Source organism: Leopardus geoffroyi, chromosome A2 (genome assembly GCF_018350155.1).
Source record: "Leopardus geoffroyi isolate Oge1 chromosome A2, O.geoffroyi_Oge1_pat1.0, whole genome shotgun sequence".
NCBI lineage: Eukaryota > Metazoa > Chordata > Mammalia > Carnivora > Felidae > Leopardus > Leopardus geoffroyi.
In genome coordinates, this window is record NC_059331.1 from 114,388,789 (window position 1) to 114,406,964 (window position 18,176).

Here is an 18,176-nt window from a genome sequence, read left to right on the forward strand (position 1 = left end):
AAAAAAACAGCTAAGTATCAGAAATTGTCAGTTTAAATGTTTGTTTATTTGAGAGGGAGAGAGTAGGGCAGGGGCAGAGAGAGAGTGCTCCAGAGAAGCCCAAGCAGGCTCCATGTTGTCAGCACAGAGCCAGACGCGGGGCTCAGTCCCGTGAATCATGAGATCGTGACCTGAGCCAAAATCAAGAGTTGGACGTTCAACCAACTAAGCTACCCAGGTGTCCCTCAACGTCTGTTTTTATTACAAACTATGAAAATGTATCAATAATTTATACATGAAATTTTAAACTGTTGATATTTGACATAGACTTTTTTACTCCCTATGCTCTCTGGGATGGTTGACCCCTAGCAGAGGTCATTTGGGGCCTTTTGATGGGGGTGTGCAAGATCAGCTTTTACCATGTCTCCTAGTAGGGTTGAACTCATGTCCTTCTTTGTGGAGGTAATTGGTACAAGGGCAACAATTGCTTGTGGGCCTGATAGGTTTTCTCTTTGAGACTTTGGCTACTGCCAGTATGGGTCAGTGAAGCAGTTTTTACCTGCCCCCCTAGTGCAAAGTCATTTCTCCCTTCTCTGGCTCTTTTGAGGCTTCACCTCCCAGTTATCCCTGCATAGGCTTCTGCTCCCCCTGAGACCAGAGACCCAGGGGGTAGAGGTTGAATTTGTTTTACCCATCAGAGCACTCGCTGCCCACTCTGGTGCCCTGTTGGACTCTGTTGCCTTTAGGAGATAGACAGATAGGCTGAGCCAGGATCTGAACACAGTTCTCTGAATTCAACCAATCCTTTGCTGGATAAAATCTATTGAGAATTTGTTCTGTGTCAGACAGTACTCTAAATACTTTATCCATGAGAGGGGTGCCTGGGTAGGTCAGTCGGTTGGGCGTCCAACTCTTGGTTTGGGCTCAGGTCACGATCTCACGGTTCATGGGCTTGAGCCCCGCACCAGGCTCCATGCTGACAGTGCAGAGTCTGCTTGGGATTCTCTCTCTCTGCCCCTCCCCCATATGTGCTTTTTCTCTCTCTCGAAAGTAAATAAATAAGTACTTCATACACGAGAGATCATTTAATTCTCAGAACAGTCCTAGGACGTCTGTAGTATCATCATCTCCTTAGATGAGAAACTTGAAGCACAGAGAGGTTAAGTAACTCACCCAAGGTAACAGGTGAAAAATGGTAGAGCGGGCATACAAATCCAGGCTGTCTGACTTCAGAGCTCTGTCTTGCCGAGTGGTCCTCTTGCCACCCCCACTCCCACAGTGAGCTCTGGACACTAAGATTCTGTTTCTGGCAGCTGCTGTGCAGTTGCAGTAGCTGAGAGGTAGATGCAGCCTTTGGGCCTTCACCTCTAGGAATACCGCTTGTTTTCCATTGTTCCTTGGTGCCCACTGTCTCCACCACCCCGAGATGCTCTCTCAAGTTACCGTCATGCAACCGGACTTGAACTGAAGACAATTTCTCTTAGACCTGAAAAAGTTTTGACAGCTGATATTTTATAAATCTCACTTTAGGGGAAGCGTGATTGAATAGTCCATAGAACCCTATCATGGCATTTTGTAAAAATCAAAGGGAGCCTTTTATAAGATAATTATCTTACCTTAATTTCTTCTGTTACTAAAATTGTGAAATCTGATTTGCTTATATAGCAAAGTAAAGCTGTAATTGTATAGCTTCTCTGCTGGCAGCTAAATGTATTTATTATCACTACCTCCTATTAGATGAGAACTTTTCGAGCAATTTTTTTTCATTTAACTTCACATACTTCACCCTAGAAACTACTGTAGGAGCTACGAAGCTATGTTTCATTTTACTGATAGTTATGATTTTATTAATATGTTGGGGGATATTAACGTATCAAAATTGATAACATTCTTGAAGCTTCAGATTAACACACATGTACCCGAACATGAGATACCTTTTCAGACCCACTTAGTGGAAATACATTATCTGCCTATCGGGTTCGAGTTAGATCCAGTCCAGTGGAAAAGGAGGGACTTGGAAATAGCCCCTAGGGAATTTTCACCTTTTTATTTGTAACTGATTTGTCATCACTAAATACTTGATGCCAAGATTAATCAAGAAAAATCCCAAGCTGTTTTCATAAATAAGGCCTACCCTATGAAATAGTTTCAGTCCCTTAGGAAATGACACACTGCAACCTCCTTATAAATGCTCAGTAATGGCCTACTTATACTCTATTATGTTTGGCTTCTAAGTGCTATTAGGAGTTTCTTTTACATTCTTTTCATTAATGCAAAAGTGGCCTTTAAAACAAGTTTTTAAGGGGTCATTTAAAAATATTTGCAGTTTGAGAAAGAGAATGAACTCACTAAACATGTCCCTGAAGTGTGGCACCAAGCTGGGGGGGGGAGCTTTTGAGTTGGTGAAATTCTGCTTTTCAAGCCTAGTGTTCAATAAAAGCTTTTCTATGTTCTTTTTCAGGTATGTGGCCAGTTGGATAGACAGAAGGCGGCATCAATCAGAAAAGGCCAACTTAACTATTCTTTTTGATAAATATGTCCCTGCATGCTTGGATAAGCTGAGAACAAGCTTTAAAACCATCACTTCAATTCCAGAGAACAGCCTGGTGCAGGTTTGACTCTCGTCACCCCGTTTTACATTCCAGTCCTGATGCGGTAGTGGGGCTCGATCAAGGCAATGGCAGCTTTTGTTTGACAAAGAAGATGGAAAGATTTTGGGGGTTGTCGGGTTATTCCAACTCTCTTCCCATAGCTCCGTCCGTGTCCCCGAGTGCTTTTGGCAAATCTCTGTGACACACCTATTCCTTTCCATGATCACCTGGGCTATAGTCTGTTTTTTCATGAGACTGTTGTTCAGAAGGCAGAAGCCCTCTTGTATGTCCCCAGATATTTACATAGTTCCTCACGCATAGTAGCGGTCAGGTGTGTGTTTACTTAATTATTGGGTTCCTTCAAGTTACTGGAGTAGAAAAAGAACATAGTGGCAGCAGCCATATTTCTTTTTTGTCTCCTAAGTCACTGGCCCAGAGAAGGTGCTCAGTGTTTTTTCGACTACAGTAAATCCAGTAACTAAAGATGTTGGCCAGTGAGCAAGAGAAAGCTTCTGAGCTCAACCACCCATAGCCCTCCCACACTATCCTACCTTTCTGTTCTCCACCTCCCCCAAATACTCATAAAGTCAGATCATACTCTATGGAGTGTTTATAATATTCCAGGGACAGGTCTGTTCTGATCCTCATTTGGAGACAGCTGGTAAGACTGAAGGGTGTATATGATAGGTTGTCATGGAAGCAAATGAAAATAATTCACAGCACACAGAAATGAAGGTTGTGATCTTAATCTCAGCATGAAGACAAACAATCCCCAGCCTTACGAGGTATAAAACTTCACAAAACGTTTACAATTAGAAATCTTTTATTTTTTTTTCCACTAGGAGCAAAATTGGTTTCAGAGTACTTTGTTACCATTAAGTTCCTGTGTTACCAGATTTGTTCGAAGCTAAATGAGAAATAGTCACAAGCGTAATAAGAGAAAGTTCAGGTTTTTGGATAATTCACACACCAATTAAATAAACGATAGTCTTCAACAGTAATTATCTGAGGTATAATTTATTTCTGAAAGCAGGTCTGAATTTATTCATAATGAATTAATTATGTGGTTAGCCTAATTAGACTTCCTCTGGTGTAGTACTTGCAAAAGCAGGATTGTGTTCTTTCTCAAGTTGACTTAGGTATTTGTGTGATTCTCTGTAGTGTGAATTTTTTTCATTCAAGGGTAGTGTGAAAATAGGTCAGTAGGAATTAATATGACTTTCCTTCTCACTTCCTCCTTTCGTATTGTTCCAAAATGGCATTTTATCCGGAGCTCCTTCTCAGCTGTTGTTTCATACACCAGTCTCTTTTCTGTGATTACTTGTAAGGACAAAATGTGAGACAGAAATGAGTACAAAAGGGAGTATCTTCAAACGACTACTTTGAGAAATTCATGTAGTATGTTTTCCAGTGCGTGAAATATATTGGCTTTAATTTCGATGAGGTGTATTAGCTCTTTCACAATATGCACTGAAGTCTGATTTTGCCAATTCCTGACACAGAGCTCAAAGTGTTTTCCAGCTACTGTGTTTGGGAGAAAGTAGAAAAGTTGTCCATTATTAGAATGTTCAGATCAGTGGATGACGTCACATGGAAGTCAGTCTTTTTTTGTTTCGATTTTCATGGTTCCTCAGACCATCACGGCTTTACTCAGAAATAGCAAAACCTCACCGTTTTACATTATTCTTTCTTCATAGCACACCACTAATGTTTATTTCTAATAGAAGATTATTTCAAATTGGCAATACAGAACCATATAACATAGTAGAAATCAAGAGAGTAGACTGAGAAATATAACAGGTGCTCAACTTTTTAAAATTAAAAACCTTTCCAAACTATTTCCAGGACCTTTTTTCCATGTTACTATGGATTTTCCCCAGTTTTCCCGGGTGGGAAAGAAAGACGCACACACAGTCCTGACTTGTTTTGTCACAGCTTGCATTGCTGTCCAAATGATAGATAAAATCTTTTGCTGCCTTCAGAAACCAGGGGAAGGGGACCATGAGTTATGAGAGTCTGTGATAATGCTACTAAATGACAACTGTTTTTGTGCTTCCCAGAACTAGCTCAAAAACATGTTCACTACTGATGATTGCTACATTTGGGAAAGGCTTTTGCAAGCTGCCATGTTCCCTTCATTACTGGCCTGACTGTCCTGAACATGGGGTGTGTTTCTGACCAACAGACCGCACTGCTGTCTCACAAGTTCTTGAGTAACATTTCTTGAAGATTAAATTCAGTCTGGTGTCCAGAAAAAAAAAAAATGTCACAGGTCAAGGCTGCAAGTCTGACTTGCTAAATTTATTCAACAGGTGGGAAAAACCCATTGCCAAAGCATTCAGGGAAAGTGGGTTGCCTAAATGTCCAAGAGGGAAATGAATAAATAAATGCCTTTCTGTCAAGTGGAATCTTAGGCACCCATTCCCAGTGATACTATAGGACAGCTCTTATTGGTAAGGTAAGATGTCTTTAGGATTTTTTAGGTGAGAAATGAGCTATAGAATACTAAGTATTCTATGACTCCCTGTTTATAACAAAAGAGAGCTTCGATATATGCTCCATTGTATTTCTTTTTGCTTATGTGTATTTGCATTCATTACAGTGATGATGAATTGGATAAGAGCGTCGTTTTCAAAATAGTTTATTGTTTAGATCAATTTTGTCAAAAGTGGCGAAGGTTTTCCACTACTGGTTTAGAAACCTGAGTCCCTAACTTCTGTTTCTCTCAATGTAACAAATCACAGATTGGGGGAAATTCTACAATCTCTTAAGGAACAAGTGGATTTGTCAATATGTCCTATGATCTTATTTTGCTATTAAGGATTTATTGCCCTAAATGAATGGCTATTTCTTGTTCACTAGACTATTTGTATCCTTCTGGAATGTTTGTTGACCCCTGAGAGTGTACCCTCTGACAGCCCAAAAGAGGTTTATGAAGTCTTCTTTGTCTTTGCTTGTGTGTGGGCGTTCGGAGGCACTCTGCTGCAAGATCAGGTATGCTTAGCAGTTGTTTACAGAAATAATTTAAGGAACCAGTTTTACTTGTGGGGGGGGGGGTCATTGTAATTTTTATTCCTGTGTTTATTTTTTTTTTAACATTATCATAAATCTCTGCCACTTGCCTTGATATCTTCTAAGCCTGAGTGTTGTTCAGGCATGCTCCTCCAGGCTGGCAGCGCTCACATTGACTGACGACGCCACACCCCTAGCCTTGCCCCAGATCTCTGTTCCGAGCTCATGGCTCAGGGTTTCCACCTGCCTCTGGAGCAGTGCCAGTAGTGTGTGCTTCCAGGGGACGGTCACACCGTGTCAGAGACACAGCTCTTCCTCCACCCCACCCCTGAATTTGCTCTTCTTCCTCTGTACCCTGCCTTATCCTTGAGGACACTCACATTCCTTCCAGTTGTTCTAGTGAAAATACAGGGAGACATCATTCTTTATTTCTATATCCAATACCTATCCTTTCAATCACAGAACAGCTGTCACATCTGTCCTCTACCCACCCCCCCAACCCCTATCCCTACAGCCTTTATTCAGGAATGTATCATCATTAGATTGTCCTGGGCAGTCACAGTGTCTTAGCTTGGGCTGCCATAACAAAATACCTTACATGGCTTAACCGATAGAAATTTGGTTTTGGAAGTCCCAGGTCAGGGTGCCAGCATGGTCAAGTTCTGGCAAGGACCCTCTTCCTGGCTGGTAGGCAGGTGTTCTTTTGCTGTGTCCTCACCTGGCAGAGAGAAACCAGAAAAAGCTTTCTTGTATCTTTTTTATAAAGGCATTAATCCCTTTGTGAAGACCAACCCTCATGACCTCATCTGAACCTAATTACTCACCAAAGGCCCTGTCTCCAAACATGATCACATTGGGAGCAAGAGCTTCTACCTAGGAATTTGGGTGGGCGGGTGGACACAGTTGAGTCTACAGCACATAATAACCTTGAAATTGGTTTCCCTGTCACTAGTGTCTTACATCTAATCAGTCTCTTACATGATGCCCAGGGTAATTATTCATGAACTAGAGGCAACTCAGGTCAGTTCCTTTCCAAGGGTCTTTCCTTGAGCCTCACATGAGGCTACCATGCCTGCACAGCATTCCTAGTGCGGGTCACCCATAGCCTCTGACTCTTTGTGGGCAAACACCTGAGATGAGCTTGTTCAAGTGCATGCAGACATGGACACACTCACACCTAGATACGTAGGTTAGACTTCCTGAAGTGCAGAATTTTTCACCTTGAAAAGACTGAACATCTGGTCACCGCGCACCTCTGTATGTAGATTTTGCCATGTAATGTTTCCAGTCATCATTCAAGCTATCTCCATCATGCCAGTAAAGCTCAGACAGGCAAAGTGACTTGATCAAGGTTACACTGGTAAGAAATGACAACGCCAGGATTCACACCCCTGTACAACTGCAAAGTCCACACTGTCCAGGGGACCTCAGGATCTCTCATGGTCAGAAGGCTCCTACAGGTATCCCAGAATCTTTGCACTAAAAATAGATGGCACATGTCTTCCAGACTTGGCCACATGTTTCCAGATGTAAATGGGATTTAAATTAGAAGGCATCACAGCCAAGCAGGAACCATATTTCCATTGGTTTCTTTGTTGTAGGTCCTCACATACATGGCTGCTAAAACCTGGGGGCCAGTTCTGCTTCTTGTCGCCAGATTCCTGTAAATCATATCTATAAATAAACTTGGAATTCACTTGGTCTGTTCGATCTTACTTTGATCCTTCTCAGAAGGCACATTTCCTTCTGTAATCTCCCAAGTGCTTTCTAAAGAATAACATCCTGTGTTACTTTGAGTGAGAGTCCAGAGTTGGGATTAGGTGACTGCACAGGGTCTTTCTCAAGCACAATTTACAGCACACGTGCATTTCTCCTTCACAGAGGCCACAGGCATGATCTCCCCTCTCCTCAACCCATCCCCTCCTCCATCTTGTTTTGTATGTTTCCCATGTTCTCTAGGAGGTTTTTCCTTCTCTAGGATATAAACCAGGTAAAGTTGTGTGAGTAGGATGTTGACAGCAGAGATCTCTCTATTCCTGATCACCTCCCTCCTAGCTGATGGTGTTCTCATCTTCCCAGTTTCCAAACATGGCCACCTTCCCACCAGTCCATCAAGCCAGTCCACCACAATGATCACCTAACTCCCCCAGATATTCTCTCCCTAAACTAGAGTCGTCGTGGTCTTCATCATCATCATGATTATCATCTTTTCATCTTCAAAAGCTTCTAACTTCAAAGCATTCAAAAGAGAGGCTAGAAAGTTGGAAACGTGAATGAAACAGACAAAAAAGCACTCTTAGGTTACCCATTTATTAATTGAACAAATCTGAATGCCTACTATATGTCAGAGAATGTGCTTAGGCCTTTTAGTAGGCCATTTTACTGAATCTTCAAAAAACAATAAAACTGTTATGTATTGGTACAACTACCTTCCTCCCCTTTTACAAACAAAAAAGGAGCCGCAGCTTAGAGAAGTTAGCCTGTGAGGACACACAGTTAAAGTCTGAGCCAGGTTCAGACTGCAACAGACTGATCCAGGCCCCGTGTTCTCAAGCCAGGCCATTGCACACAACTTTTGAAATAGGTCTTGGATCAACTCTCCCTGAGCTCCCATAAACTGCTCTTTTCCCTTCTCACTTGGCTTCTAAGGTAACAACCTCTTCAGTCTGCTTTTGTACTTCCCCCATAATCCATTATCCTCTCAGCAGCCAGAGTGACTTTTTTTTAATGTAAATTGAATTATATGATACACTTGAGAGTTTAAAACACTTTAATGGATTCCTTTTGCTTTTAGGACAAAGTGAAAAATTGAATACCATTTCCAAGCCCTCTGGATCTGGTCCTGCCTGTCTCCCCCTGCTTCTTCCTTTGCTACTCCCTCCCCTACCTCCCACCCTCTTCCACCAGTTGCACTGAAAGTTTCTGGAACACAAGGTCTTTCATGCCCACAGGATCTTTGTCTGTGCTGGCCTCTTCCTGCTTCTTGGAATAGTGTGCCTGTTCTCAAAAAATATCTGTGTCCGCTCTCAAAGATGGCTCACTGAAGATCCAATTCAAATGAATTTACCCCTGTTACTCTTATTACAGCAAACTTTACTTTCAAGACAGCTCTTTATTTGTACATTTATTGGCTTACCCTCTGCCGTGGCTTACCCTCCACTGTGCTTCCTCATGTCTCTGCCTCTATCTCCCCGTATACTCTACGAGGATAGGAGCTTTTTTGGTTTTCTTCCCCACTAGAGAACAAATGCATTTTAGTTGAGTGAATCAAAGATTTATCACCAAAATGATCTTGGCAATGTAGTGGTCAGCCAATTTTGATGTAAAGTAGGAGTCCTGTGAATTCTGCCTACAGAGAACGGTGCCAGGTAAGTTACACTTTCTGAACTAACTTGATTTAAGACCAACCTCTGTAGGGTGATGAAATACACCACGCCACCAACCCGAAAATCACGTGAGCCTAGACTCATGAACACATGCGTGGTGGTATGTAGGAGTGTGAGCTCAATGTGTTGGGAAGGTGCTGGGGCAAGCTCTGCCTGCTGAGACTGATGACCGTTCTCTGCCCTCACCACACTCTCCTGTTTTCTGGCCATCCTGTCTGTACCCGTGTGTGTAATCAGCCCAGTACAGAAAGTTGGCCATAGTCCAGGCACATAGACCACCAAAGGAAAAAAACAGACTTAAGAATTTCACTGGAGAAAAATGGGAGTTAAGGTCTTAGATTAAGTATGACACTGCTGAACGTGGTGGACGCTCACACACGCTCTTCTTTGAGTTCACCAGCTCGCTATGCTAGAGTATCCTGTGGGTATAGAAGTCTCTGTGCCACGTTGTTCTGTGGATGGAGGAGACAGGAGGCTGGGTGGTCCGGTCAATATAGGAGCCGTTAGACAGAGTCTTCTATAGATACAGAAGGCTGTTATAACCCACTACTATATAGTCACCATTTCCCCTTCTTTATTTTCCAAACCCTAATCTAGCAGCAAAAGGCTTGTACCTATCATCATATAAAGACAGTCCTTTCTGGAGGACAGCAGTTTGTCTCTCTAGAGCTTTCAGCTCCTCAGTGGTGCCCTGCCAGAAAACCAAGAATGTGCCCTTCCTCATCCCTCATGGTGGGGGTTCCCGGATTTAGAATGTCAGAGATAAAGAGTGCGAATCTTGACTTGAAGGAATGAAGTAGGGTTACCAAATGCTTACTTTTCTAAAAAAGGACTTTTATTTTTATTTTTATTTTTTTTTAATTTTTTTTTTTTTTTAAAGTTTATTTATCTTTGGGACAGAGAGAGACAGAGCATGAACGGGGGAGGGGCAGAGAGAGAGGGAGACACAGAATCGGAAACAGGCTCCAGGCTCTGAGCCATCAGCCCAGAGCCCGACGCGGGGCTCGAACTCACGGACCGCGAGATCGTGACCTGGCTGAAGTCGGACGCTTAACCGACTGCGCCACCCAGGTGCCCCAGGACTTTTATTTTTAAAATGACCTTAATTAATAACATAATTTTATTAAGGAAAAGGCTTTTTAACACCCAAAGGTCTTGGAAGTCTATAAGCTCAAATAAAGGACGGTATTTAAATCAAATAATGCTACCAATTTTTAAAAAGTATTCCTTTGTTCTTTCTTATTTTACCATCAATTGATTTACTATCAATTTTACTATCGATTGATATCAATTGATTTTACTGTCAGTCAACACGAGTGTTTGAGAACCACTGTCTTACTATACCTAGCATGGGAATTTGCATGATGGCTCATTGTTAAATTGAATAACCCAGGGGTAGTGTAAGGTTCACCTAACCTTACTTTGCTTTTTAAGTTAATAATTATTCCAGAAAATTTGTACCTGATGGAGACATGGCAATTATAGCTTTCTGCCTCTCTGATATTATCACTCATTATAAGTTACTTCTAGTTATTTATTTTTCTTGGGTCATTTACTCAATCCCATTTGTAATTATGACTCTGTACATTACAAATACTGTGCCTAACAGGATTTCGAGGGGCTTTGTATGTGTTCAAAATTACCTCTAGGTCTGCAGTAAGGATTTTTCTTGTTCTCCTTAGCTTTCAGGCTCTCAAGCGGAATTCAGTCGCTGGTGGCATAAAGAGATGAAAGCCGTGAAGTTTCCATCCCAGGGGACAATCTTCGATTATTATCTGGACCACAAAACTAAGAAATTCTTGCCCTGGGCTGAGAAAGTCCCCAAACTTTCTATGGATCCAGAGGTACCTCTGCAGGTAGGTGGCACCTTATCATTTTCAAGCCGCACTGTGCTGGTTTGAGCCTTCGCTCCCCGCCCCTCCCTCCCCCCCTTTTTTTCAGCAGTCCTTTTCTGGCCGGATGGAAACATTTTTGATAGGGTCGGCATATACTCTATTTCTTGAGAGAGAAGAATCTTAGTTATAGGACCAATCTGTAAGATGGCTCTTGTATTTCTACAACCTTTTTAAAAAAGTTTCCAACTTCATTGTGTGGTAACAGCTTTCTTTATATTTTCCTGGAAACTTTGTGAGCTTTATTAAAAATCAAAGACATATTTCTGTTAGTTCAGTGATTCTTATATGTGACCATATTGTGAATTTATTAGACAGCACTCTTCACATAGAACATCTTTCCTTTAGCCCCCAAGCTGTAAAATGGATGTGTGGAATCTCCCCAACTGTGTTTCAAATCCTCATGGCAACTGACACATCTAAGAGGATCTTTTTCATTTTCTCTTCATAAGCTGTTGTTTTACAGTTCTCTGATGTTGAGTTACTCTCTGTGCATCTTCTTATTCTGCCTCAATCTGTTTTCCTTTTCATTATACTTCTTAAAATCGTGTCATTCTGGGGGCGCCTGGGAGGCTCAATCGGTTAAGCGTCTGACTCTTGATTTCAGCTCAGGTCGTGATCCCAGGGATCAAGGGATAGAGCCTCGCATTGGGCTCTGCACTGACAGTGTGGAGCCTGCTTAGGATTCTCTCTCTCTCTCTCTCTCTCTCTCTCTCTCTCTCTCTGTGCCTCCCCCCGTGCTTGCTCGCTCACTCTCAAGATAAATAAATTTTAAAAAACTCATGTCAGGGGCGCCTGGGTGGCTCAGTCGGTTGAGCATCTGACTTCAGCTCAGGTCATGATCTCATGGTTCGTGGGTTTGAGTCCCCCATCAGGCTGTGTGCTGACAGCTCAGAGCCTGGAGCCTGCTTCAGATTCTGCCTCCCCCTCTCTCTCTGCCCCTCCCCTGCTCACACTCTATCTGTCTCTCAAAAATAAATAAATATTAAAAAAAAATTTTAAAAACCTCATATCACTCTGATTCACTTTGGAACTTATTGTTTCAAGTAGTGCTATGTGAATAGAATCTAGGTGATTTCTGTGACATTAATTAGGAAGCAGCTCGTGTGAAATCAAAGAAAACCCAATGTATTAGTTCCCTGAAGCTGCTACAGGAAACTACCACAAGGCTTGGACAGCAGACATATATTGTCTCATGGTTCTAGAGGCTAGAAGTTGAAAAAAACCATGTCAGCAGGACTGGTTCCTTCTGATGCTGTCAGGGACAACTGGAAGAGACTTTCAGGCCTTTCTGTCTGGAATTAGCTGGTGATCTTGGTGTTTCGTGCTTGCTGCTTACTTGCATGGCGTTTTCCCTTGTGTGTGTTCCTTTATGCACATTTCCCTTTATGTAAGGACACCTGTCCTTGGATTAGGGGCCTGTTCTACATGTATGAGTGTGCTAGGGATGCCCAAACAAAATACCATAGACAGGGTGGCTTCTACATTAGAAATTCATTTTCTCCCGTTTCTTTCTGGAGGCTAGCAATCCATGACTGATGTGTTGGCCACTCTGGTTTCTCCTGAGTCCTCTCTACTTGGCTTGCAGGTGGCCACCTGTCTGCTGTGTCCTCACATGGCCTTTGTGTGCATGCATCCATGCTTCCCTGGACACTGTCTCCAAGTCTGTCCCAACCGCCTCCTTTTAGAAGGACACCAGTCAGATTGAGGTAGGGCCCACCCTCATGGCTTCGTTTTAGCTTAATCCCCTCTTTAAAGATCCTGTTTTCAAATACAGTCACTTTCTCAGGTACTAAGGGTTTGGGCTTTATCATAAGAATTTTGGGAAGACCCACTTCAACCTGTAACGCTGAGCCAGGAGGAAACTTATTTCACAAACAAGAAATGAGAGGTAGGATGGCCCTGAGACGGGTTAATTCTGTGACTTGGTGTTATTACCAAGGATTTAGGTCTTACCATCTCTCTGGTCTTCTTAACACTGGCATCATTTTAAGACTAGGATTCTTCCTGGTCTGAAAGGACTCTAGTAACATCAAGAGTCACCTTTAGAGGGAAAGGATGCTTTCTCTTATCTTTTTTTTATGAAGAGTGAGGAAACCTCAGAAGCCCCAGAGCAGACCGCCTCTTTCATCTAATGCTGCAGGGGTCACATGCCATTCTAAGCTGTCTCAGGCCAGGGTAATGGGTTACAATAATTGGCTTTGATGAATCACCACACCGCTGTGGAAACCAGGTGGAGCTTCGCCTGAAGCGTGTCTGTGTGGGAGAAGCGTGGAGACTTGGACAAAGTGGGAGCTCTGGCAGGAAGGAGAGTGGAGAAATGGGTGTTTGGGAGGCAACCTACCATGTCTGTTCCATCTGCTTGATAAATTTTGAAAGCTGTTTTTTCTCAGCCTGCCTGGACCTAGCCCACCTGGGAGTATTATCTGGCGAGCTGAAAGCTGAGAATTCGTAATTAACCAAAGACCAAAAACTGGTATCACAGGGTTGATGCATCTGATCAGTGACAACTTTTATGCAACAAGGAACTATTAGGAATTTGTAGTCTTATTTTACACATGGCTGGACCAGACGTTATTTGATTAACAGCTTCTTAACATATTGGAAGAGAACCATACTCAGTAGTAATGGTCAATACTGATGTTACAGTAGTCTATCTCAGACCCTTTTCTAACTTGCTTTACATAGATTACATCCTTTTTTTAAAAAAAATGTTTTTAAATGTTTATATTTATTTTTGAGACAAAGAGAGACAGAGCATGAGCAGGGGAGGGGCAGAGAGACAGGGAGACACAGAATCCAAAACAGGCTCCAGGCTCTGAGCTGTCAGCACAGAGCCCGAAGCGGGACACGAACCCACGAACCATGAGATTATGACCTGAGCCAAAGCCAGATGCCCAACTGGCTGAGCCACCCAGGTGCCCCATAGATTAATTTATCCTTAAAACAACCTTCTAAGGCATAGACTATTAATAACCTTTTTACACAGGGTAAAATGGGAGTGCCAAGACATTAAGTAACATGCGTACCGTCCATGCCCTGGCACGCCTTCTGTGTGGTAGTTAAGACAGGGCTCAGGCTCTGGACAGGCTTGGATTTTAATCCAAGTACCACCACTTACTACCATGCTATGACCTTGGCCAAGTTATCAGTGTTCTCTAAGCTTTAGTTTCATCATCTCCGAGATGAAAATCCTAACAAAACTCTCCTCAAAGATTAGGTATGTGTATCATACAACATAGCTTATAAAGTGCTTACCATAGTACCTGTCACATACTCAGTTCTAAGTAGGTGTTAATTATTAGTATTAATGTGTAGAGAAAAGAGCTAATAGCCAAATTAAAAGACACGTGATGACATCGAGCAGGAAAAAAGGAGAAAAATATTATAAGATGTAACTCTGATTAAAAACAGTCGTCTGGAACTGTTTGATGTAGCACAGAACAGTCTTTGCCTTTTAGTAGGCCTTGAGAGCATCACTAAATCAAATCAGAATTCTAGAGTAAATATTCATAATCATGAAAATGATCCTGAATGATCTATAAAATAGCAGTTGTGTTCAGGACATGCTAACCATGTAACGAAGAATATATTGTAGATTTTAGCTATTTTTTTTAATGAACAACCTGAATCTTGCAAGTGGTTTTTTACCCCATTTTGAAATTGGCCACCAAAAGTGTAAGAAATGTCAACTCTCTTGGCATCATTGTGCAGAATTCTTTTTTTTTTTTTTAATTTTTTAATGTTTATTTTTGAGAGAGAGACATAGTGTGAGACAGGAAGGGGCAGAGAGAGAGAGGGGGGACCCAAACTCCGAAACAGGCTCCAGGCTCTGAGCTGTCAGCACAGAGCCCAACATGAGGCCCAAACCCACAAACCACAAGATCATGACCTGAGCTGAAGTCGGACACTCAACCAACTGAGCCACCCAGGCATCCTAATTGTGCAGGATTCTTTTTTTTTTTTTTTCTTTTTTTGCATGTCTACACCTGCTACCCTTTTCCTGATACTACATATTAATCTGTGTTCCCAGAGTCTGGTGTTTATTCCCATTCTTCATGTTATTGTATTCCTGTATGCCAACTCAAATTTGTTTTGAAACAATATAGTATATGAATAAATGGCTAATTTTCAAAACAGAGACATTGTTATGCAGTTTTTTTAACTAAACAGTGCATAATAAGTTTGACATGTACTTTAGATTTATGACTATTTCACTTAAAATCACTGTTTCCCCATTGGGTTTCTCCCCATGGTGAACTCCTTTAGTATAAATTCTGCCCTAACCATTTTGCCAGTTAATCTTATTCAGCCAAGACATTGCTACCAACTTTCATTTATGTGTGGCTTGACTTTCAAATGTTTTGTCACTCCTAAAAAGTGGTAGACAGCTTCTTCAGTGTTTCCTGTATTCCCTTGTATGCGTGATGCAAGGTTGGGCAGAGTGTGGGTACTCTGTGATAGGGTCTTTGGCTAGTACTTAATGTGGAAAAGATAAATCAGTTGCTTATGCCATTGTGCTTTGAAGGGACTACCCAGTTGCTCTCCTCCAGCTCTGATGTCTGAACTTTGACAATTCAAAACTGAAAATTAGGTAAGATTTCCCCGTACTGAGCGTTAACCTGAATTAGGAATGCTTTGGGTCTCAACTGTGCAGTGACTGTGTTGGTCCAGATTCAGAATTTTGGAATGAACCTCTCTTTCTGACTTGGCTTTCTTTCTCTTTCTCCCTGCTCCAGAGAGTTATGGTTCACACATCAGAGACAACTCGTCTGAGATACTTCGTAAAGTTGCTGCTTGAGAAAGGACAGCCTCTAATGCTAGTAGGAAATGCTGGAGTGGGAAAGACGGCCTTCGTAGGTGACACGCTGTCAGGCCTCTCTGAGGATTATCTAGTGTCCCGTGTGCCTTTCAACTACTACACAACATCCGCGACTCTGCAGAGTAAGCTCCCCTCCTGTTTGTATTGTAGAAACAGGTGATCAGAGACTGTCAAGACGGGGCCATGCAGCCCAAGGGGAAGGCTACTTTCTCTAGGCTTTAGACCTTCTGCTGAAGCTTCAGATGAACTTTTACCTATCACCAATCTGGGTAAAATAAACTTTGTCTCAGCGTTGTGATTTTGGCTTTTTATGTCACTAAAGGCTTTATTTGGGTTATTACGCTTTAGAACCACAAGAATCGACATCAAAGCCGTGTCCATTGCTGTTGCCTCTACACAGTTTGGTCACCTTTAGTCAGTTTTGTGGAGCCCAAGCAACATGAGAGGGTGCACAAGGAAGACTGCTCTGGTTGCCTTTTCAAGTAAACAATTGATTTAGGAGAACTTCCTTAAAACTGTGTCACTGAAATGGCAGGCCATGAGCTGTTAATTAAATCTTTGGAAAACTGTAAGAATTTAAAACTGTTGAAAACATGTATCAGTGTCATCAAAAGAGCCACACAGATTTTGGGCCTGCTAAATTAGGAAGGGTAAGCCAAGTAGACTTGGGAAGCAGAGGAGACAGTGGTAGGAGAAGCTGCTACTGGTATATCTGTCACTGTCCAGCAGAGTCAGGGTTTGACTGGTGGTGGGGCTGTGAAACTCCCCATTGTACAGTGGTTTATTAAGCCTGTTGAATTGCCTGGATTGCGGTTTCTGTGTTGTGTGTGTGTGCAGCGTTAGAAGTAACAATTACTAACAAATTCTCTTGCTCATGGACGTTGTTAACTCAGCCAAGAGTGTTTTTTCTGTAATTTCTTATTAATCAAATTTGTTTTCCTTGACTTCTTGGAATTGAACAGTCAAAAATCTAACTTGGCAGTTTCTCACTTAATTCTTTAGCGAATATATATTGTTTATCTATTTTTTTTCCAAGGCATCGTATTCAGTGCGTGTTTTTCATTCAGAGACCCAGAAGGAGGGATCACTTTATCACTTGTAAATGAAAGATTAGGTGTACAATTCAGTAATTGAATGCAGTAGTTGACTGAGGTATGAGTTCGTCTTGCTAATTCCTGAAAGGGTACAGGCATGTATAAGATTCAGACATAGACCATTAGCACAAATAATAGAGCAGTGTACTTGAAAGAAAGTTTGCATTTGAAACCTTCAGGATGGAATGGTATGCAGGCAGAGATGGGATTTGAGATGGAAGAATCAGTGGAAACAAACTTATGAAAGAGAAAATTACAGAACACATTTAATTCATTGAATCTGTATGTTGGCTGATGCGCAGGGATGTGGTAGAAGATAGAGAAATGGCTGGAGAAGAGGGTTGGAGTTACATTGTTGATGGAACACTTGCTGTCAGTTTTCCAAGATGGGGGGGGGGGCAGTGGGGATTTCTGGAACATGGGACTTTTAGTCCCAGGCCGTGTAGAATGGTTAGCCACTGTAACTGTACGAAGAGCTGAGATGCAAGCTGAAGACCATGTATTTCATTGGGTGGAAAATGGGGAGCAAGGAACTGACAAGCTGCAGGCTATACTTGAGGAGATATCTGAGGTGAGGAGACCAGTTCCCCCTGGGTAGTGTACCAGCTCTGTGTAATGTTGCTCTGGACTAACATTGTGGAGCGAGTGATGAAAAGGAAGAGACCAGAGGTACCATTTATAGGCTGTGGCCAGGCACGTCTGGGACCAGGAGAGAAAGATTATATTGAAGCTTTGCATCTGGCTGACTGAGAGGGTGTTAATCACACAAACAGGAGCATAGAAGGGAAAAAGGAAGAGGTGTGTTGTGAGTGAGGAAGAGGCTTGTTTGGCGTTGGCCAAACAATCGGGTACCAGTGGATGATAGGAAGCAAGCATTTGGGAATGCAGTTCCCCTGTTTGGAAGAGAGCTTTGTTAATTTTTCATCATATATTTGTTTGTTCTTTCATTTATTTAGTCATTTGTTCATTTAACAAATGACTTGGGATTGTCATCAGGAATATAGTAATGACCACGATGTAGTTTCCTGTCCTCGAGCTGTTTATTGTTCATTTGGAGAGTCAGCAACTATTAGATACTACATCTTACACAGTCTATTCAGGGTTTTCTACCCTCGTGATTTTTCTCAAATCCATGCAAAGTCATTTAGGCCCGTGAAGAAATGTAAGCTGATGTGTGCACAAGATAGAGTCTTCGTACAGGATTCCCTTGTACTTCTGCACTTGGATAACCCAGGAAGAGAAGCATGGGGGACTCTCTCAAGCTGTCCCTAGAAGCTCCTGCAAGAGTGATTGAGAAAGACAAAGACTGAGGAAGTAGGCCATGGCTGGACTGACAGTGGGCCATGTGTTAGAGTGGGTTCCTGGAGGAAAGTACACAGACCAATGATGGTGTTGCCTCA

The 18,176-nt window shown here is 42.2% G+C and overlaps 1 protein-coding gene across 1 annotated transcript in view; it reads left to right on the forward strand.

Moving 5' to 3' along the window:
* The window catches only part of DNAH11 (dynein axonemal heavy chain 11), a 351,912-nt gene that overhangs the window by 179,319 nt on the left and 154,417 nt on the right, over positions 1-18,176 (forward strand). The window contains 4 exon segments of the mRNA XM_045495056.1: positions 2,441-2,591; positions 5,433-5,564; positions 10,651-10,824; positions 15,600-15,804. Coding sequence (XP_045351012.1) covers positions 2,441-2,591; positions 5,433-5,564; positions 10,651-10,824; positions 15,600-15,804 — 662 coding nt within the window.